The sequence below is a fragment of the Neophocaena asiaeorientalis genome, unplaced genomic scaffold (assembly GCF_003031525.2).
Source record: "Neophocaena asiaeorientalis asiaeorientalis breed wild unplaced genomic scaffold, Neophocaena_asiaeorientalis_V1.1 scaffold126, whole genome shotgun sequence".
NCBI lineage: Eukaryota > Metazoa > Chordata > Mammalia > Artiodactyla > Phocoenidae > Neophocaena > Neophocaena asiaeorientalis.
In genome coordinates this window covers 1,953,578-1,975,574 of record NW_020174565.1, presented here as the reverse complement: position 1 = coordinate 1,975,574, position 21,997 = coordinate 1,953,578, and the positions used below count along the sequence as shown (strand labels likewise).

Below are 21,997 nucleotides of genomic sequence, written 5' to 3'. Positions count from 1 at the left end.
CTGGACACATTTACTAACTACTTCAAAAAAAAAGTCAAGCTTATTGCTTTATTCAATTCTGCATCTCTTTGTTTGGCTATAGCCATTGCTTTTCTCAAAAGAGCTCTGTTGTTTTTACACTCTTCTTTGATTTTTCTTTTTTATTCGACCATTTATGTGAATCACCTTCCCCTTAGTCCCAGCTTCTTTTTATTTCCTTAAGTTCAAAAATAATAGTAAGAAAATTCTTAATGCAAATCATTGGCACTCATACATCTAGTGAATATGCGCATGAAACTTCCCCCAGTTTGTACTGTTGTATCCACCGTCTCACCATTTGATGCCATTCCCAACTGTTATACTATTTGAATAAATTACATAATTAATTCAGTATATGATCTATTGTTCATATATAATTCATTTTAAAAATGGCAATGTTAAAAAAAGATGCCATACTTAACAAAATTTGTTCAGTACTATGTGCATAACAAATATTTGCAGGACCTTTGGGTGATGGTGATGATATATGATCACTTACCTTGCAGTAGCAGTGTATAATTTAATAATTTTGTCTTTTAAATAAGCCAGCATCCATTTGCAATGGACCTTTTACATTTGGGACATTTGACTTGAGCAAATAATTTCACTTGATCGCTTATTCACATGATAGGCAGGCTTAAGCAACCTGAGTCAAGGAAAATGACTTGTTTAAGATGATTTGAAACTGATTAGTTTGAATTTAGTTTGCTGAAGTTAACTGTGTGGTATGAATTTCTGTATAGCCATTTTCTTAACATTTAAGCTCTGTAAAATATTCTGAATATCTACTTCTAATGCTCTGCTGTACCTCAAGCAAGACCATGCCATTGTAACTGCAGTGATCCAAAGATGGGGTTGATAATCGAGGGAAATGAGCAAAAAACCTATTGAACACCATAAAGACATACTGGTATATTTTATGAAATGTGTTTATCAGGAGTTAACAGGATGGTGATTTATTTGTAGAGATGGCAATTAGAATATTATTGAAGTTGTTAAATACCCTGGAATCCTTAGATTGAATCCACAGGGTACTGTGTTTTTATATTTATTTAGCTATATCTTACCAGCCTATTAATTTGAGTTACTTCATAGGAGTATAGATATAGACTATGATTTTTTTTAAAAAAATACAGTAAACCTTTGACAGCAAACCTTTGAATGAAAATTCTTAAACTATTTTGCTTTTATTTTTTAATTTTGCAGATATTAAAAGAGACAATGGTATATGCACCATTCAAAATAGCTACTCAGCAATGTGTTAGTCTAGTTTAGACTTTTCTTAAAAAGGAATTAAAATCTTGCAAATAAATCTCCCTTCCTGTTTCTATTCTCTCCCTCTTCAGAAACGATCAAAACCTGAATTTGGTGTGTATTCAGTACATGCAAGAAATTGGATTCTTAGTTCTTAGACCTACACATTCCTAATAATCTTGTCTTCCACCTCACACCAACCACCCTCTATGACAGTTTTACCTATATCTTGTCATTTCCAGTATTGGAGTTACCTGCTGATCTCAGTTTTAAGAGTCCACTCTGACAACCAACACCTCTCTCTCCAGCTTACTTACTCTCCTAGTACTGTCACTCTAACAATTATTTGACCCTTTAAGATGACCAATCTATCATGCCTACTATATTTGTATATTCCCCTTCTTGTCCTTCCTTCCTTTCTTACAGAACCTACTTATATTTGATCAAAATAAGCATTCATTTAAATAACATTCAAAACTTTGTTTCTATGACTTGAAAAGCCCTATCATTGAATTAAGCCAGTATCCTAACCTCTGACTGTGGCTAAAGGAAAACATGAGTGCGCTAATTTCTGTCATCATGGGGGGATCCTGGTTTGATGGGCCTTAAAGGTTATAGAATGTGAGGCCTCTTTATGAAAGAAAGAACATAAGATCATGAATACAGAGTGCCCACAGCCATTTTAATGTCACTTGACAGAAGATACATTATATTAGAAAAAGAAAATAGTCATTGTGGTTAAAATATCTCATTTTTGCAAACTTTACAAAAACATATGGCCATGTGAAAACACTTTTAAGAACACTCAAAGGACTGTATAAGGGCTGGGGATCAGTTAGAGGCCCTAATATTTAAACTTCATTATCATTGGAATACATTTGCCCCTGAGTAGAACTTAAATTTTATGGCTATAAGTCTCAAGTGACATTCAGCACTACCAAGAAATGTCTAGACAGTTCAGTTTTTCTGACAACCGTTTCATATCTTCTTACTCTCTTCAATCCTAATGCCCACATCACCCTCACTTTAAACTAATAATCTTCCCATATAATTCATAGAGAACACAGATGCAATAAATGAGAATTACCTTTTTCTCTTACCAGTCTATTTGCATCTGTCTTCACACATTCTGATATAATAATGGAAGGCCCTTCTGCTCATTACCCATGCACTTGCCAAGTAGATGCTGTTGTCTCTTACACAGGGGCTTTGCACCTACAATTTTCTCCTCTTCCCCGTGAATCATTATTATTTCTCTTTTAATAGCGTATGAACATTGTCTAATATTGCTCAGCTTGGAAAGAAGCAAACACAAGATAAAACGCAGACCTGCATCCCAACTCTGTCCTTCTGTTCTTTATAACAAATCTTATGCAAATAAGCACTCCTGTTCCCCTGAGCTCACACTTCATTTTCTATTCAACCCATTCAAACAAGGATTTTCTCGAAGTATCATATTCTAGATCCAAAGTCATTTTTTCTCATTAATTTGAAGATATTTTTCAGTTTTTCTTTCATTTAGTTTTTAAACTATTGTACATATTTAAGGTGTACATCATGATGATTTGAATATTCATAGTGAAATGATTACCTCAGTTAAGCTAATTAACATATCTCATGCAGTTACCTTTTATGTGGGTGTGTGATGAGAGCACCTGAAATATACTATCTTAGCAAATTTCCAGTATTTAATTATTAATTACTATTATTAATTATAATCATCATGTTGTACATTAAATCTCTAAACTTATCCATATTTCATTTAGTTTTGCTTGGTACGACATCTGACGACATTTGGATATCATTTCTTTGTTGGTAATCTATTTTTTCTGTCTGGGAACTTTAGAATTTTCTCTTCCTATTTCAGAGTTCTGAAATTTCACAATTCCATGTCTAGGGGTGTGTGTGTTTCTGTGTGTGTAATATATCCAGTTTACCACTAAGTGGGACTTTTCAATTTAATGACCCATGTTGGTTTTCAGTACTGGAAATTTTTCAGGTATAATTTTGTTACACCCCCATCTGTTATTTCCTTCAAAAAATTTTCAGTTTTATTGAGGTATAATTGTCAGAATTGTATATATTAAAACTGTGAAATGTAATGATTTGACAAACTTTGTGAAATAATTACCACACATCAGTAACCTCACATAGTTACTTTTTTTTAAAATTTTGTGCTGAGGTCTTAAGGTCTACATTCTGGGCAAATTTCAAGTAAGCGATACAGTATTATTAACTACAGTCATCATACTGTACATTAGATCCTCAGAGCTTATTCATCTTATAACTGAAGGCTTGTACCTTTGACCCTATCTCCCCCATTTTCACCACCTGTCAGCCCTTGGTAACCACCATTCTGCTCTGTATTTCTATGACCTCTGTTTTTTTCTTCTTCAGATTCCTCATATAAATCAAATCATAACAGCATTTGTCTTTCTTTGGCTTATTTCACTTGGCATAAAGCCCTCTAGATTCATCCATCTTATTGCAAATGGCAGGATTCCCTTATTTCTCATGCTTGAATAATATTTCATTATATATCAATATGTATAGTGATCTCACAACTTCTTTGTTCATTCATCCATTGACAGACACTTAAGTAATTTCCATATCTTACTATTGTGAATGATGCTGCAGTGAACATGGGACAGACGCTGCAGACATCTCTTTGAGAAACTGATTTTGTTTCCTCGTATATATAACCAGAAGTGGGATTGCTGGATCGTATGGTAGTTGTGGGATTTTGGGGTTTTTTTTTTGAGGAACCTTTATACTGTGCTTCGTAATGGCTGTACCAATTTACATTCCCATGAACAGTATACAAGGATTCCCTTTTCTCCACTTCCCTTGTGAGCATTTTCTGTCTCTTGTCTTTTTGATAAAAGCCATCTTAACTGGTGAGAAGTGATACCTCACTGTGTCATTGATTTGCATTTCCTTGGTGATTACTAATGTTGAGCACCTTTTCATGTACTTGTTAGCCATTTTTATGTCTTCTTTGGAAAAACGTCTACTCAGGTCATTTCCCCATTTTTATAATTGGGTTATTTTGTTTTTACCTATTGAGTTATATAAATTCCTTACACATTTTGTACATGAACCCCTTATTACATAAATGGTTTGCAAATATTTTCTCTCATTCTGTAGGTTGCTTTTTCAATTTATTAATTATTTCTTTTGCTGTGCAGAAGATTTTTAGTTTGATATAGTTCTACTTGTTGATTTTTGTATTTGTTTCCTGTGCTTTTGGTGTCATATGCCAAATATAATTGCCAAAACCAATGTCAAGGAGATTTTTCTCTGTGTTTCCTTCTAGGATTTTTATAGTTTTAATTCTTGCATTTAAGTCTTTAATCCATTTCAAGTTATTTTTTTTTTTTTTTTTTTTTGTGGTACGCGGGCCTCTCACTGTTGTGGCCTCTCCCGTTGCGGAGCACAGGCTTTGGACGCGCAGGCTCAGCGGCTATGGCTCACGGGCCCAGCCGCTCCGCGGCATGTGGGATCTTCCCGGACTGGGGCACGAACCCCTGTCCCCTGCATCGGCAGGCGGACTCTCAACCACTGCACCACCAGGGAAGCCCTCAAGTTAATTTTTGTGAGTGGTGCAAGATAGGAGTACAGTTTTTGTTTTTGCATGTGACTATCCAGTTTTCCCTGTATATTTATGTATTGACGAGATAATCTTTTCCCCACTTTGTGTTGTTGGCACCCTTGGCAAAGATTAGTTGACTCTATATATACTTGGGTTTATTTCTGGGCCGTTGATTCTGTTGCATTGGCCTATGTGTCTGTTTTTATGCCAGTACCATACTGTTTTGATTACTAAGCTTTGTAATATAGTTTGAAATAAGAAGTGTTATACCTCCAGTTTTGTCCTTCTTTCTCAAGATTACTTTAGCTACTTTGGACCCTTTTTGGTTCCATATGAATTAGGATTTTTTTTCCTGTATCTGTGAAAAATGTGATTAGAATTTTGATAGAGATTGCATTGAATCTCTAGATTACTTTGTGTAGTATGACCTTTTTAACATTATTAATTATTCTAATCCATGAACACAGGATATCTTACCATTTATTTTTCTTCCTTAATTTCTTTCAACAATGTCTTATAGTTGTCAATATACAGAATTTCCACCCCCTTGGTTAAATTTATTCTTGAGTACTTTATTATTTTTGATACTATTATAAATTGGATTGTTTTCTTTATGTCTTTTTCAAGTAGTTCATTGTTAGTTTATAGAAATGCAACAGATTTTTATGTATTGATTTTGTATCTTGCAAGTTTACTGAATTCAATTAATTATACATTTTTTGGTGGAGTTTTAAGGGTTTTCTATATAAGACCGTGTCATCTGCCAACAGAAAATTTTAATTATTCCTTTCTTATTTGCATACTTCTTTTTCTTACCTAAATTCTCTGGCTAAAACTTCCAGTACTATGTTGAATAGAAGTGGTAAGAGTTGGCACACTTGTCTTGTTGCTGATCTTAGAGAAAAAGCTTTCAGCTTTTCACCATTGAGTATGATTATAGCTGTGGGCTCATCATATATGGCCTTGATTATGTTGAGGTAGATTCCCTCTATATTCACCTTGTGGAGAGTTTTGCTCATAAATGGATGTAGAATTTTGTCAGATGCTTTTTCTGCACCTATTGAGATGATCATATGGTTTTTATCCTTAATTCTGTTAAAGTGGTGTATTGCATTTATTTATTCACATATGTGAACCATCTTAGCATCCCAGGAATGAATCCCACTTGATCATGGTATATGATCTCTTTAATGTGCTGTTGAATTCTGATTGAAGGTTTTTGCATCTGTGTTCATCAGAGATATTGGCCTATAATTTTCTTTTCTTGTAGTTTGTTTTTCTGGCTTCAGTATCAAGGTAATGCTGGCCTCATTAAATAAGTTTGTAAGTGTTCTCTCCTCTACAATTTGTGGAAAGAGTTTGAAAAGGTTCATGTTAATTCTTCTTCAAATGTTTGGTAGAATTCACCAGTAAAGCCATCAGGTCATAGCTTTTATTCATTGGAAGTTTTTAATTACTGTTTCAACTTTCTTATTATTGGTCTGTTCATATTTTCTATTTCTTCATGATTCAGCAGGTTATACATTTCTAGGAATGTATACATTTCTTCTAGGTTACCCAAATTTTGGCATACAATTGCTCATAAGTCTCTTTGATTCTTTCTATATTTATGGTATAGGTTGTAATGTGACCCCTTTCATTTCTGATTTTGTTTGAGTTCTTTATATTTTTCTTAGTGTAGCTAAAGATTTACCAATTTTTATATATTTTAAAAAACACACTCTTTCTGTTGATGATCTTTTCTTTTGTTTTTGGCTTATTTCACTTGTTTTGCTCTGATTGTTGTTTTTTCTTTTCTTCTCCTAACATTAGGCTTAGTTTTTTCTTATTTTTCTAGTTCTTGAAGTATAAAGTTAGGTGGTTTATTTGAGATCTTTATTTCTTAATGTAAGCATTTATCATTATAAACTTCTATCTTAAAACTCTTTTTGCTGTATCCTGTAAGTTTTAGTATTTTGTGTTTTCATTTTTATTTGTTTCAAGATATTTTTTGATTTCCCTTCTGATTCCTTTTTTACCAATTGGTTGAATTCTTGATCTTTGGGTCTTCACTTCCCAATGCCCTAGCTCTGTATGAACCTATAGCCTCTGTCAGTGAGTTGGTTCTTTCACAAACGAGTGCAACTCACACAAACCCCTGCTGTGATGTAGTGAACCTTGACCTGGTAACCCGTCTGATGGAATACCTTCAGCTAGTTTCTTCCTGCTTCTCCTCAACTCCTGCTTTGCTTTCCAGTTCCATTTCTATTCTACAGGCATGGTTACCTCATTTGTGACTGTAGCTATGTCTTTTTAGTATTTTATTCTTATATCGTATGCTTCGATCTGTATTTGGAACAAAGGTCTTACACAATCTGGACAAGAAACAACTAATTTGCCATAGAGCTTAGTAAATATTTCTCGGTGTTTTTGAAAATTTTATAATGATAATAATGCCTTACTTTTTTTCCTCTATTAACTCTTTTCCCTTAGCTCTTGGTTCTCTTTTTGAGAGTTTTGTTTTAGTTATTAGTTTTCCTTTGTTGAGTTTTGTTTCTCTTTTTCATGGGCTGAGTGTTTCTTATATTTTATTTTTTATATATATATAAATATATATAAAATATATAAAAATATTTATGTTTTCTTATATTTTATTATTCTTAGTAGCAATGTTATATAAAATTAGAAAGGATGGGTTGCTGTAGAAGGAAATGAGTGCTCCGAAATTCGAGCCTCTTGGCTCCCCAGGCCTTTCTTATTAGTACACTTATTCTGCTAAGATTGGACACAGCCTGATGATTAGAGGTAGCCATCAGGAGAAGAAGAAAAATAAATGGAATTTTGGGATATATTTTCTCTAATCAAGTTTTGATTAAGTATCTGTTTATTTTGCATTTTTGGTAACATAAAATATGACCTTGTTCCTTTTTTACTATTATTAAATGTATACTGTTTTGGAATAATCATATCAGTGTTTTTGTTTTATTTTTTTAACAGTATAAGGAAAAAATCAGAACTCGAGTCTGAAATCCAATCTTTGTTGCAAATGAGGTCAAAAAATGAAGATTTTCTTAAACAACTATACAAGGAAGCTTATAACATTGGTGCCATTTTCCACCGAACCAGATTTAAAACAGAGGAATTAGAACAGAAAATAGCAGAAGTGCGAAGAAAATTCAAGGTTTGTATCTCTGTGTTCTTCTTAGTTATGAAAAGGGTAATGAGCCTGAATTTCATTGATTTAATATTGATAGAGTTTAATTTAAGCTATATTAGTCTTTTCAAAAAAGTCACTCCTTCTGATAAATCAGAAGAAGATTACTTTTCTTCAGAGGTCCAGCCTGAATAGAAGAGAAATGGGGCTCAATGTAGCTAATTAACACTCATGTCTACTTTTTTCTATCACCAACCTTAAACTACCTGGATCACCAGAAGAGAGTGGTGCTTGGTTCAGTCTCATCCTACATATCTAACGTATAATAGTTCTGTCTCTGGTAGGAAGAAGGGATGCTGGGAAGTGCCCTTGCACACTTACCAATGTAAGAAAAGGGTGTACCTACATTAGGCCTGCAAGCTATTAGATTCCAGGGTACCAAGCAATTAGCAGACCACAGTGCTGCAAAAACAACTGCTCATATGCGTCTAATCCATTCCTATGTGAGAGAGATGACAAATAGCCACTCCCTGCCACTTGGCGTAGAGACTATCAAAGTCAACTCCGTTTTACCGCACCCTGGGGGACCACTTTAACAGGCTACTTCTGTCCATCACACATCACATCCGCACCTCTTCCATCTTTGGCGTTTTTTTTATTAAAGACTTTTGGTCATACAAGTATCTGTAAAATACAGAGTCTGTATACTCTGTTTAAGCCCTGTAGTAGCACTATCTTCACTGAAGACTTTGTCTTGTGCTATTTAAATTTAGGACATGTAGATTGTCTGCCAGTAAATGTTTCTGTACTGAGACACCAGGATTTTCTTCCCATACTGAGTCCAGCTCTCTGACTGACTTGGTATATTGTGCCTGTGTCCCTTCCCATGGGTTATTCAATGGGATGTTCATATCTTATATGTTTCAAAATCAGTATAGTAAAAGTTATGTATAGTAAAAATTAACCTCAAAATTATTTTAGAAATACAAGGAATGCGATTATATACATGGTTTAGCATATATAACAATATTATAGATGTCATTTATAATTTGCTTTGATTTTTCATTAACATGTGTTTCTCTATGGCCATTAATTAATTTTTTTTCATTGAGACTATCAGTGAAGACATCATGCACAGATGTGGCCACTTAATGTTTTTATTTATTCAGTTGACAGGAAACCCTTGGTATCATTAATGTATTTGTCCCATAGCTGTCACAACCTACTTTAATTCTTCAGACGTATTGCTTCACTAACCTGAGGCACTAGTTTATTAAGAAGGATATTGCATTGAACTGTTTATTCTAAATTTTCCTGATGCCATAAACTACAATATGTAGGTTAAGTGCAAATTTGATGTGACTCCACTATACTTGCTTTGCCAACCCAAATTGCCAGCCCAAAGCGAAGTGTCTTTCCAGCTAGATCAAGTCGAATTGAAGAAATTGTTCATCAGGTCCTTTAACTACCATATGGCTGAGAGATAACTAGAAGGAAGCAACAGAAAGAAATTACTCCATCTAGGAAATTTTCCCCTTTGCTAAGCATGTCTGCTAATCTCTGAGTTGAATATATAGGGCATTAAATTTCTAGATGTATACATGTGTATCTGCGTCAGAGTGGTAATGAATTAAAATTAAATTTCTAGATAGTCCTTAGATAATTCAGGTTTGTAGTAATTCATGTTTGTAGTTTCTACCTTTGCAATGACCCACTGTCTTCCATTGTCTAATTAATTAAAATCTATATAATTTTCTCAGGGCATCATGTTTTACTTGCAGAAAATTTTGTGTATTTGTTGATACTGCAATTAGTCCTTAATACATGTCTTCCAGAAATTAATTAGAGCCATACCACCTATGAGCTAGATCTGAAAAATAACCTTTTATAGCCTTAGAAGTAGACTTTCAGAATTATGTTTTTTTCAAATGCATCTATAAAATGCCCAATAAGTTTTAGGCAGTCTTAAACTAGAAGCAACCCTGAACAATCAAAATATCTAGCAGTTTCTGGAATATTCCAGCTATTACAGATGATTTGCCCCAATATTTCCATACCTTCAATCCCAATAACTGTTCTATTCAGAAAAGACATGATTAGCCAAGTCTTAGGATAAAATTAGCTGATAGTGATGGGAGATAAATCAATAAAAGGGTAATATGTGTTCAATTATGGTGTGAACAGAAAATCATCCAGTATTGTCTGGAGAATGTGATATTGTAACAAAAAAAAATCTTGAAAGCTTTCATCAGATGTTAAGTACTTCTTAACATTCAGTAGAAGATTTCTGTTCAAGCTGCAGGAATTTGGAGGATTTTTGCTTGAACATATCAGAATTTTGGTAGAAAAGTAAAATATCAAACCACTCTGGTTCCAGGTTAAAGTGATGGTATTAGAACTAAGTGAAAACTTAGTAGAAAAGAAAGAAGGCAGTAGAAAGGAAGACATAGTTTTCTGCAAGCCTACTATATGCTGGACTCTATACATGTTAATTAATTTAGTGTTCATGATTCTGTGTGGTTGTTATTAATACACTCATTTTGGGGTGAAGTGATTTGCCCAAAGTAGCCTAGCTTTTAGGTAGCTGTGTAGACTTTGGGGACAAGGTCTTCTGATGCTGGCCTTGGAATAAACTAGTCAGTCGGATACTAACTACACATATACTCTGACAAAGAAAGATTGAGTCAGGTTCAAAAATTCAAAATAACCATATTAGGGATGATTTTTAAGACTTTGTTTTTTTAGGGCAGTATTAGGGTCACAGCAAAATTGAGTTGAAGGGCACAAATTTCCCATATCCCCATGCTTCCACACATGTATAGCCTCACCCATTATAAACATACCCCAGCAGAGTGGTACATTTGGTACAATCAATGAACATACATTGCCACATCATAATCACTCAAGGTCTATAGTTTACATTATGGTTCACTCTTAATGTTGTATACATGCCTTTATTTTGAACAAATGTATAATGGCATATGTCCATCACTATAGTATCATACAGAGTATTTTAACTTCCCTAAAACTCCTCTATACTCTGTCTATTCATTCCTCTCCCCACTCCCCAAACCATGGCAACAACTGATCTTTTACTCCATAGTTTTGCCTTTCCCAGAATGTCATATAGTTGGAATCATACAATATGTAGCCTTCTCAGATTGGTTTTTCTCACTTACTAATAAACATTTAAGATTCCTCTATGTGTTTTCATGACTTGATAGCTCATTTCTTTTTAGCACTGAAAAATATTCTGTTATCTGGATGTACCACAGTTTATCCATTCACTTACGGATATGTATCTAGATAGCTTCCAAATATTGGCAAACCCTCCAGAAAGTAGACATAGAGAGAACTTACCTCCATATAATAAAGGCCATATATGACAAACCTACAGCCAACATCATTCTCAATGGTGAAAAACTGAAACCATTTCCACTAAGATCAGGGACAACACAAGGTTGCCCACTATCACCCCTATTATTCAACATAGTTTTGGAAGTTTTAGCCACAGCAATCAGAGAAGAAAAAGAAATAAAAGGAATCCAAATTGGAAAAGAAGAAGTAAAGCTGTCGCTGTTTGCAGGTGACATGATACTATGCATAGAGAATCCTAAAGACTATACCAGAAAACTACTAGAGCTAATCAATGAATTTGGTAAAGTTGCACGAGACAAAATTAATGCACAGAAATCTCTTGCATTCCTATACACTAATGATGAAAAATCTGAAAGAGAAATTAAGGAAACACTCCCATTTACTATTGCAACAAAAAAAATAAAATACCTAGGAATAAACCTACCTAAGGAGACAAATGACCTGTATGCAGAAAATTATAAGACACTGATGAAAGAAATTAAAGATGATATAAACAGATGGAGAGATATACCATGTTCTTGGATTGGAAGAATCAACATTGTGAAAATGACTATACTACCCAAAGCAATCTACAGATTCATTGCAATCCCTATCAAACTACCAATGGCATTTTTCACAGAACTGGAACAAAAAATTTCACAACTTGTATGGAAACACAAAAGACCCCGAATAGCCAAAGCAATCTTGAGAAAGAAAAACAGAGCTGGATGAATCAGGCTCCCTGACTTCAGACTATAATACAAAGCTACAGTAATCAAGACAGTATGGTACTGACACAAAAACAGAAATGTAGATCAATGGAACATGGTAGAAAGCCCAGAGATAAACCCACACACATATGGTCACCTTATTTTTGATAAAGGAGGCAAGAATATACAATGGAGAAAAGACAGCCTCTTCAGTAACTGGTCCTGGGAAAACTGGACAGCTACATGTAAAAGAATGAAATTAGAACACTGTAACACTATACACAAAAAAAAACTCAAAATGGATTAAGGACCTAACTGTAAAGCCAGACACTACAAAACTCTTAGAGGAAAACATAGGCAGAACACTCTGTGACATAAATCACAGCAAGATCTTTTTGACCCACCTCTTAGAGAAATGGAAATAAAAAACTAATGGGACCTAATGAAACTTAAAAGCTTTTGCAGAGCAAAGGAAACCATAAACAAGACAAAAAAAGACAGTCCTCAGAATGGGAGAAAATATTTGCAAATGAAGCAACTGACAAAGGATAATCTCCAAAATTTACAATCAGCTCATGCAGCTCAATAACAAAAAACAAACAACCCAATCCAAAAATGGGCAGAAGACCTAAATAGACATTTCTCCAAAGAATATATACAGATTGCCAACAAACACATGAAAGAATGCTCAACATCACTAATCATTAGAGAGATGCAGATCAAAACTACAATGTGATATTACCTCACACCAGTCAGAATAGCCATCATGGAAAGATCTACAAACAATAAATGCTGGAGAGGGTGTGGAGAAAAGGGAACCCTCTTGCACTGTTGGTGGGAATGTAAATTGATGCAGCCACTATGGAGAACAGTATGGAGTTTCCTTAAAAAGCTAAAAATAGAACTGCCAGATGACGCAGCAATCCCACTACTGGGCATACACCCTGAGAAGACCATAATTCAAAAAGAGTCATGTACCACAACGTCATCGCAGCTCTATTTACAATAACCAGGACATGGAAGCAACCTAAGTGTCCGTCGACAGATGAATGGATAAAGAAGATGTGACACATATATACAGTGGAATATTACTCAGCCATAAAACGAAAAAAAATTGAGTAATGACTGAAGTGAGGTGGTTGGACCTAGAGTCTGTCGTACAGAGTGAAGTAAGTCAGAAAGAGAAAAACAAATACCGTATGTTAACACATATGTATGGAATCTAAAAACAAAAAAAAAGGATCATGAAGAACCTAGGGGCAAGACAGGAATAAAGACATAGACCTACTAGAGAATGGACTTGAGGATACGGGGAGGGGGAAGGGTAAGCTGGGACGAAGTGAGAGAGTGTAATGTACTTTTATATACTACCAAATGTAAAATAGATAGCTAGTGGGAAGCAGCCATATAGCACAGGGAGATCAGCTCGGAGCTTTGTGACCTCCTAGAGGGATGGGATAGGGAGGATGAGAGGGAGATGCAAGAGGGAGGAGGTGTGAGGCTATATGTATATGTATAGCTGATTCACTTTGTTATAAAGCAGAAAGTAACACACCATTGTAAAGCAATTATACTCCAATAAAGATTTTAAAAATAAAATAAAATAAAATAAAGCCACTATAAACATCCATGTGCAGGTTTTTGTGTGGATATAAGTTTTCAACTCCTTAGTTAGGGAGGATGAGAGTGAGACGCAAGAAGGAGGAGATATGGGGATACATGTATATTTATCTGTATAGCCGATTCACTTTGTTATAAAGCAGAAACTAACACACCATTGTAAAGAAATTATACTCCAATAAAGATTTTTAAAATAAAATAAAATAAAATAAAGCCACTGTAAACATCCATGTGCAGGTTTTTGTGTGGATATAAGTTTTCAACTCCTTAGGGTAAATACCAAGAAATGTAATTGCTGGATCTTTTAATAGGAATATATTTAATTTTGTAAGAAACTACCAAACTGGATTCCAGAGTGGCTGTACTGTTTTGCATTCCCACCAGCAATGCATGAGAGTTCCTGTTACTTCACATCCTTGCCAATAGTTGTCGTTGTCAGTGGTCACGATTTTGGCCATTGAAATAGGTTTGTAGAACTAGCTTACTGTTGTTTTAATTTACATTTCTCTGATGACACGTGATGAGGAGCATCTTTCATATGCTTATTTGCCATTGTATATCTTCTTTGGTGAGATGTCCATTAAGGTCTGTGATATATTTTAAATCAGGTTTATTTTCTTACTATTGAGTTTTCAGGTTTTTTCAATAATATTTTGGATAACAGCCCTTTATCAGGTATGTCTTTTGCAAAACCTTCTCCTGCTTTGTGTCTTATCTTCTCACTTTTGACATTGTCTTTCACAGAGCAGAAGTTTTAATTTTAATGAAGTCCAGCTTATCAATTCTTTCTTTCATGGATCATGCCTTTGGTGTTATATCTAAAAAGTCATTGCCATACCCAAGGTCATCTAGGTTTTCTCCTATGTTATTATCTTCTGGGAGTTTTGTAGTTTTGTGTTTTACAATTAGGTCTGTGATTCTTTTTGAATTAATTTTTGGGAAAGGTGTAAAGTCTGTGACTAGCTTCAGTTTTTTTGCATGTAGATGTCTAGTTGTTCCAGCCTCATTTGTTGAAAAGACTTTCTTTGCTCCATTATGTACTCATTGTTCCTTTGTCAAAGATCAATTGACTGTATTTCTGTGGGTCTATTTCTGGACTCTTTGTTTTGTTCCATTGATCTATTTTTCTGTTCTTTTGCCAATACCACACTGTTTTAAATACTGTAGCTTAGTAGTATGTCTTGATATTGAGTGTTGTCAACTCTCCATCTTTGTTTTTCTTCAGTATGGTGTTGCCTCTTTTGGGTCTTTTGCCTCTCCTTTGGAATTAGTTTGTCAGTATTCCCAAAATAACTTGCTGGGATATTGATAGGGGATAAATTGAACTTATAGATCAAGTTGGGGTGAACTGACTTCTTAACATTGTTGAGTCTGTCTATGCATTAACATGGAATATCTCTACATTTGTTAAGTTTTTAAATTTCAGCAGAGTTTTTTAGTTTTTTTGTATGGCTCTTTTACATATTTTGTTAGATTTATATCTAAGTATTTCATTAAGGGGAGTACTAATTTAAATGATGTTGTGTTTTTAATTTACAATTGCACTTGTTTATTTTTATTATATATGAAAACAATTGATATTTGTGTATTAACCTTGTGTTAATTGCTATACTTGCTTATTTAGTTCCAGAAGTATTTTTGATAATTCTTTCAAATTTTTACATAGACAGTTATGTCATTCACAAACAAAGACAGTTTTTCTTCCTTCCCAATCTGTATATCTTTAATTTGCTTTTCTTGTCAATGCATTTTCAAGGATTTCCAGTACAATACTGAAAAGGATTGTTGAGGTGGGACATCTTTGCTTGTTTGTACCCTAGTGGTAAATTTTGAGTTTTTCACCATTGACTATAATGGTAGCTGTAGATTTTTTGTAGATATTCTTTATCAAGTAGAGGAAGTTCCTCTTTATTTTAACTTATTGAGACATTTTACCACGAATGAATGTTGGATATTGTCTAATGCTTTTTCTGTACCTATTGTTACGAACGTGTGATTGTTTCCTCATTAGCCTGTTGATATAATTGATTATATTAATTGATTTTCAAATGTTGTACTAGCCTTTCATACCTGGGATAAATCCTGCATAGTCATGGTGTATAATTCTTTTTACACATTGTTGAATTTGATTTGCTAACATTTTGTTGAGGATTTTTACATCTATTTTCATGAGAGATATTGGTCTGTAGTTTTCTCTTGTAATGTCTTTGTCAGGGTTTGGTATTACAGTAATGCTGGCCTGCATAGAGTGAGTTAGGAAGTAGTCCCTCTGCTTCTATCCTCCAAAGGAAATTGTAGAGAATTAGTATAATTTTTTCCTAAATGTTTGGTAGAATTCACTAATAAACCCCTCTGGGCTTGATGCCTTTGTTTTGGAAGGTTATTAAGTATTGATCCCATTTCTTTAACAGACCTATTTAGATCATCTGTTTCTTCTTGTATGAGTTTTGGCAGATTGTGTCTTTCAAGGAATTGGTCCATTTCATCTCGGTTATCTAATTTTTCAGCAAAGAGTTTTTCACAGTGTTCCTTTATTATCCTTACAGTATCCATGGGACCTGTAATTATGTCTCCTATTTCTTTTCTTCTGCTGACTTTGGATTTAATTTGCTCTTCTTTTTATAGTTTCCTAAGGTGGAAACTTAGATTTTTGATGTTAAATCTTTCTTCTTTTCTAATATATGCACTCAATGCTGTGAATTTCCTTCTAAGCTCTGCTTTTGCTGCATATCACAATTTTGATAAATTGCATCCCAATTTTTGTTTAGTCAAAAATATTTTAAAATTCTATTGAGATTGATTCCTTGACCATGTATTATTTAAAAGTATGCTTTTTAGTCTTCACATATTTAGGGACTTTCCAGTTGTCTTTCTGTTATGGATTTCTAGTTTAATTCCCTTGTTGTCTGATCACAGACATTGTATGATTCCTTTTTTATAACTTTTTATTTTATATTGGAGTATAGTTGATTAACAATGCTGTGTTAGTTTCAGGTGTACAGCAAAGTGATTCAATTATACATATATGTGTATGATTCCTTTTTTAAAAGTTTGTTTAGATGTTTAAGGGTCATTTTTTCTCTTTTTTTAAATTGAAGTATAGTTGATTTACAATGTTGTGCTAGTTTCTTGTACAGAAATGTAGTTCATTTATACATAAATATATTTGTATTTTTCATATTCTTTTCCATTATGATTTATTACAGGATATTGACTGTATCAATAGTTCCCTGTGCTATATAGTAGGACCTTGAGGTTTATCTACTTTATATAGAGTAGTTTGTATCTGCTAATCCCAAACTCCTAATTTATCCCTCCCCACCTCCTTTCCCCTTTGGTAACCATAAGTTTGTTTTCTATGTCTGTGAGTCTGTTTCTGTTTCATAAATAATTTCACTTGTGTCATGGTTTAGATTCCACATATAAGTGATATCATATGATATTTGCCTTTGTCTGACTTACTTCACTTAGTATGATAATCTCTAGGTCCATCTGTGTTGCTGCAAATGGAATTATTTCATTCTGTTTTTATGGCTGAGTAGTATTTTTAATGCTAGGAAAACTTCACTTAGTGTGATAATCTCTAGGTCCATCTGTGTTGCTGCAAATGGAATTATTTCATTCTTTTTTATGGCTGAGTAGTATTTTTAATGCTAGGAAAAGACAATGTGTTGTCCTTAGAATGTTCTTGGCCACAGTAATATGGTCTATAACTTTACAGTTTAGAAGTTTGTCACTTTGGTTGAGTTCTTTTTCAAATATTTCAACCAACCCTTAACTCCTTTTTAGAGAAAAATCTTGGCCCTGCCTTCAAATACTATTTGTTCGTCTCTGAATCAAAGTTTATAGGGCCTTTATTTGAGCAAAGTAAAAATCAAAACCTTCTAAAAAGCTTTCTTGAAGAGCATGATTTCTGCCACTCCAGGCCTCTTTAGAGCAAGTCCATTTTGTTCAATGGACAGAACAAAGCAACTTTAATAAGCCAAAATTTGATTTGTGCACTGTGCAACTTCTACCACAATTCCAGGTGAAACTGGTGGTATTTTTTAAATGGTTATAAAATGGACATTCTGATAATTTATTCATTTTGATTCTTGAGAATTTATGCTTCCTAGTCAAATCTAGAGGATATTACTTTTGACCCATGTGCAATAGCCTTTATTGAGTTATGAGCTGATATTACATCCTTGGCTTTTAACAAAGGTTGGTAAAAGTAATGATCAAAATTGACCATTGCTGCTTGTTTTTTCATACTAATGAGAGATATGGTCATACTGCTCAAGATGGTCAAAAATCTATGCACCTAGTTTACTTTAGATTTCAGAACTAAGAGAAAACTTTTCTTGATAAAATTGTATTCCTTCTGTTATTAATAATTAGGCATTCTCTAAAGTTTCATGTTTCCCTCTGGTTTAAGCAGCCTAGAAGCTCAGAGTCATTTATGCTTTTAATTGCTAGCATAATCACTCTTCTTTAGCCCTTTCTATGAAACATATTTACAACTTAGATCTTGTACTCGTTTACGTTTGTTCCATTTGATTTTAGTTTACTAAGATTCTTCCCTACTACATTCAGAGGCAGAATACTTTGTCCAAGTTGAGTGAAAGGAAGCCATTAACTGTAATATTGGGAGCATCCAATTAGTGGTACAGGTTTGCTGGGAAAAAGCATTACGGCACAGATAAAACAGAAGTAGTGTGAAGGTATATTAAGATGTAAGTCCTTCAGATGGCAGCTGGGTATCCCCTTAGTTAAGTATCAGAAAAGTTTATTTTCCTGACACGTGTATGAGGGAGTAAGTAAACCTGAAAAATATGATAGAAATAAAGCATGTTGATGGTGCAAACATTTGAGGACAGAAAAAAACTTTATTTGACTTGGTGCAAAAACTACATGAAAACATAACTTCCATTTCCATTCTACTGGATTACAGATTTGTTTGCTAGAAAAGAGGTGATGAATTAGCTCTTCAGCATTTCCATTTCAATCTGTGAATTTTGTTTCTATTTTTTTTCTCCCTTTTCAAAGAGAAATGTGATTTTGTTGATCGAGTATAGGTTTTGGAGTCAAATGTTTTGTTAATTTAAATCCTGGTTCTGCTAATTATTTATTTTGAGACTATTACTTAACCATATTGAACCTAGGTTTCTCATCTCTTAAATGAGTGTAACAATACTTCTGTTGTACCTTTGTGTGATAAATAAATAATATTGTATATAAAAAATTTAACTTGGAGCCTGACAGATAATATATTTTCAAAAGTATTAGGGATAAACAACATAAAGAACATTTCATAGAAGGAGGCTGGCTACCTTAACTTTTTTGGACAGTCTTTAATAGCTGACACATTTAACTCATGTCTGTCTCCTGATAAATGTGTAGATTCTGAAAAACACACTGAAAGTAATGGTTGTTTGTTGAATGCTTAATGCGAATACTGCCTTGGGTCAACTCCTTTGTATGTGTTATCTTCAACTCTCACAGTAATTTTGTAGAAAAGAGTATGTTACCCCAATTTTACATCTATGAAAACTAATATTTGATAAAGGCAAAGACATTGATATATAGACTCTCATAAGCTGCTGGAGTTTCCAACTCACTGTAAATTAGTATTGACAGAACCTTTCTGGAAAGTAATTTATCAGTGTAAGTAAAGAATTTTAAATACATTCATAATCTATAATTCATTAACATTATTTCTAAAAATATGACTTAAAGTCACCAGATAACAAAGACGGACAAAAACTGTAAAGATGCATATTTAAAGGTTTATAATTAATTACATAATAACTGCCAGAAAGTATGCTACAGGAGGACAAGAATTATTGTCTGTTTTGTACACTGCTGCATCGCTAGACCTAACAGTGCTTAGAACAAAGTAGGTACTCAATAAATGTTTATGGAAAGCATGAATACATAGTTAACATATAGTAGGAAAATTTAAATACACAGATTTCTAGGAAATAGAGTAGTAGCTAAATATATGAGTACAAGGATAAATTGCAAATTCATTTAATTTAGAATTTAAAAAATTAATGGAATTTCTGGTTTTTTAGTGGCTGAAAAAAGACCTTACTAGACTGACTCTACCAAAGATAATATTTAATCTGTGGACCTAAAAAAGGAATACACCAAAAAGTCAAAATGTGTATCTCTGGGTTTGGGGGTTCACTTTAATTTTTTTTTAATTTAAAAATATTTCTACAAAAAAAGACACATATACCTTCATTTAAAAAAAAAAGATAAAATAGCATCGTTGTGTTTATTTTTGGATATTATACCAAGTTGGGCTGCCACCTGGATTGTCTATTAGGGTCCTGACCACCAAAAACTGCCCTGGCAGTGCCCAGTCAGAGCTGCCCTGCCCCACTAATTCAGCCCAGCACACAGTTATTTGCACAAATCCCAAATTTTCCTTTATGATTTTAATTCTTAATTTTAAAGTCTGTTTCTCTCTGTTCGTGGTCTCATGCCTTATGTAATGAATTCTACAGCTTTTTTCTTAGTGCCCCTTCTGTCACTGGAAATCAAACTGATGCTACATCCGTGATTCTGAGCTTAGATCTATTTATGTTTAGTGTCTCCTCCCATTTTCTCTTTAAACGTGGGTCTCTGGACACATAGCATTGACTGTTCCATGCTTTGCTCTTAAGCTGACCTTTCTTGTAGCACAGGAGTCTCTTCCACTAGAATAGCCCTCTGCTGCCACCTTCTGGTATCTGGCTGCTAAAGCCAGGCAGCAGGTCAAAGGTGACTTTCAGTGTGGGCTCTTCCCAACCTCTTGAGATGCTGTCACCCCCTTTCCCTCGGCTTCTTTCAAACTCTTCAAAGTGATCTTTTTATACATCTTTATTTCTTTTCTCCAAGACCAGAATTGAGTAGTTGAAACAGAGACCTTACAGACCCAAAGTCTAAATTATTTACTATCTAGCCCTTTACAGGGAAAGCTTGCAGACCCCTGCTCTAAAGAATGTAGGAATAGCAGACGTAGGGAGCAGCCACAGCCTTTAGGGATGCAGGAAAGTATCCACATAAGGATCAATTGTGGAAGAAGCTGCCTCCTGCAAAGCAGAATAAGGCCTTATAGGAAAGGGTGTTCAGTGTTCAGTGGATGGTCCATAAGCAGAGAAACTTGGCGAAGGTTGACTGGAGTTTGAATGGAATTTCTGGGTAGAGCACCTGGCTGGAAGGCGAGCACTATTGGTTCCTCACAGACCAGCTGACAGCAGTTCTGCAAGTGGAAGGAGAAATCAATCGAAACCAAAACAAGGCTGGGAAGCCCCTTGCTGCTGCCTCGTAAGCCCCTCCACGCCCTCTACTGATAAAGCCTCATTTGCTCCAGCTGGCAAAAGAAAACTGTTTACATTACTAGATCCAGCTCCAGTATCTCAAATTAGAGTTAAAAATTTGAGCTAAGGATTTAGAGCTGAGGCAGAAATATATAGTCCACATGCAAACTTCTCTGATTCAGTTGGGTGCTACATGTAGTCGAGCACCATGTATTGCATTTATCTGTTATAACTTTGAGTCCCCTTTAATCTTACAGTGTCCTCTACATTTTTGTTAAATTTGTCTTTCATTGCATAGACATTTTTTAGAGAGTCTAGGCCAGTTACTTTGCAGAATTTCTCTCAGTGTGGACTTATCTTTCTGTTTACTCATGATTACATTCAGGTAAAACACTTTTGGCAGGAATGTTATGTAAGTTATAATATTGGATCAATGAGACATATCACAAAACACACTGTATAAGTTTTTCTCATAACTAGTGATAGTAAGTTTGATCATTTGGTTAAAGTTGTGGTCAACAGGTTTATCCATCTCCCTATTATGATTAATAAGTACTCAACTGAGTGATATTGCAAGAATATGCAACTATCTTTGTTTCCAAAAAGTCTTCATCCAGTGGACTTAGCACTCATTGGTAATTCTTGGTTGAATCCATTATTGTAACAGGTGTGAATTGGTGATGTTACTGGGCTTTCATTCTCTTTACCACACATTGGCAATTTGAAAAACTGAAAAGCCTGGCACTGGTTGGGCTTCAGGCCGTGTTCCTGAAAAAGGCACTCTTCTTGCAGTTCTTATTCAGTTACTTATCTCCCTGCCTTTCCTACCACCTCAACTATTTCCCTAGGTCTCAGGGAAAACATCCTATAGGCCTTGTTTTACTCTCCTCAAGATGCTATTTATGAATGAGAATATGATTATGATATTTTAATGAATCGCAGGTTTCTCATATAAAAAGATTTTTTTTAAAACATTTTTGAATTTGAAAAACCCTGAAATTTTAGCAATTTTTGCTATTTGTTA

At 34.3% G+C, this 21,997-nt stretch overlaps 1 protein-coding gene across 1 annotated transcript in view; it reads left to right on the top strand.

Annotated features, from left to right (window-relative positions):
* CCDC178 (coiled-coil domain containing 178) overlaps positions 1–21,997 on the top strand; it is a 350,545-nt gene that overhangs the window by 90,064 nt on the left and 238,484 nt on the right. The window contains exon 12 of the mRNA XM_024757945.1: positions 7,841–8,024. Coding sequence (XP_024613713.1) covers positions 7,841–8,024 — 184 coding nt within the window. The remainder of the gene's footprint in view (positions 1–7,840; positions 8,025–21,997) is intronic.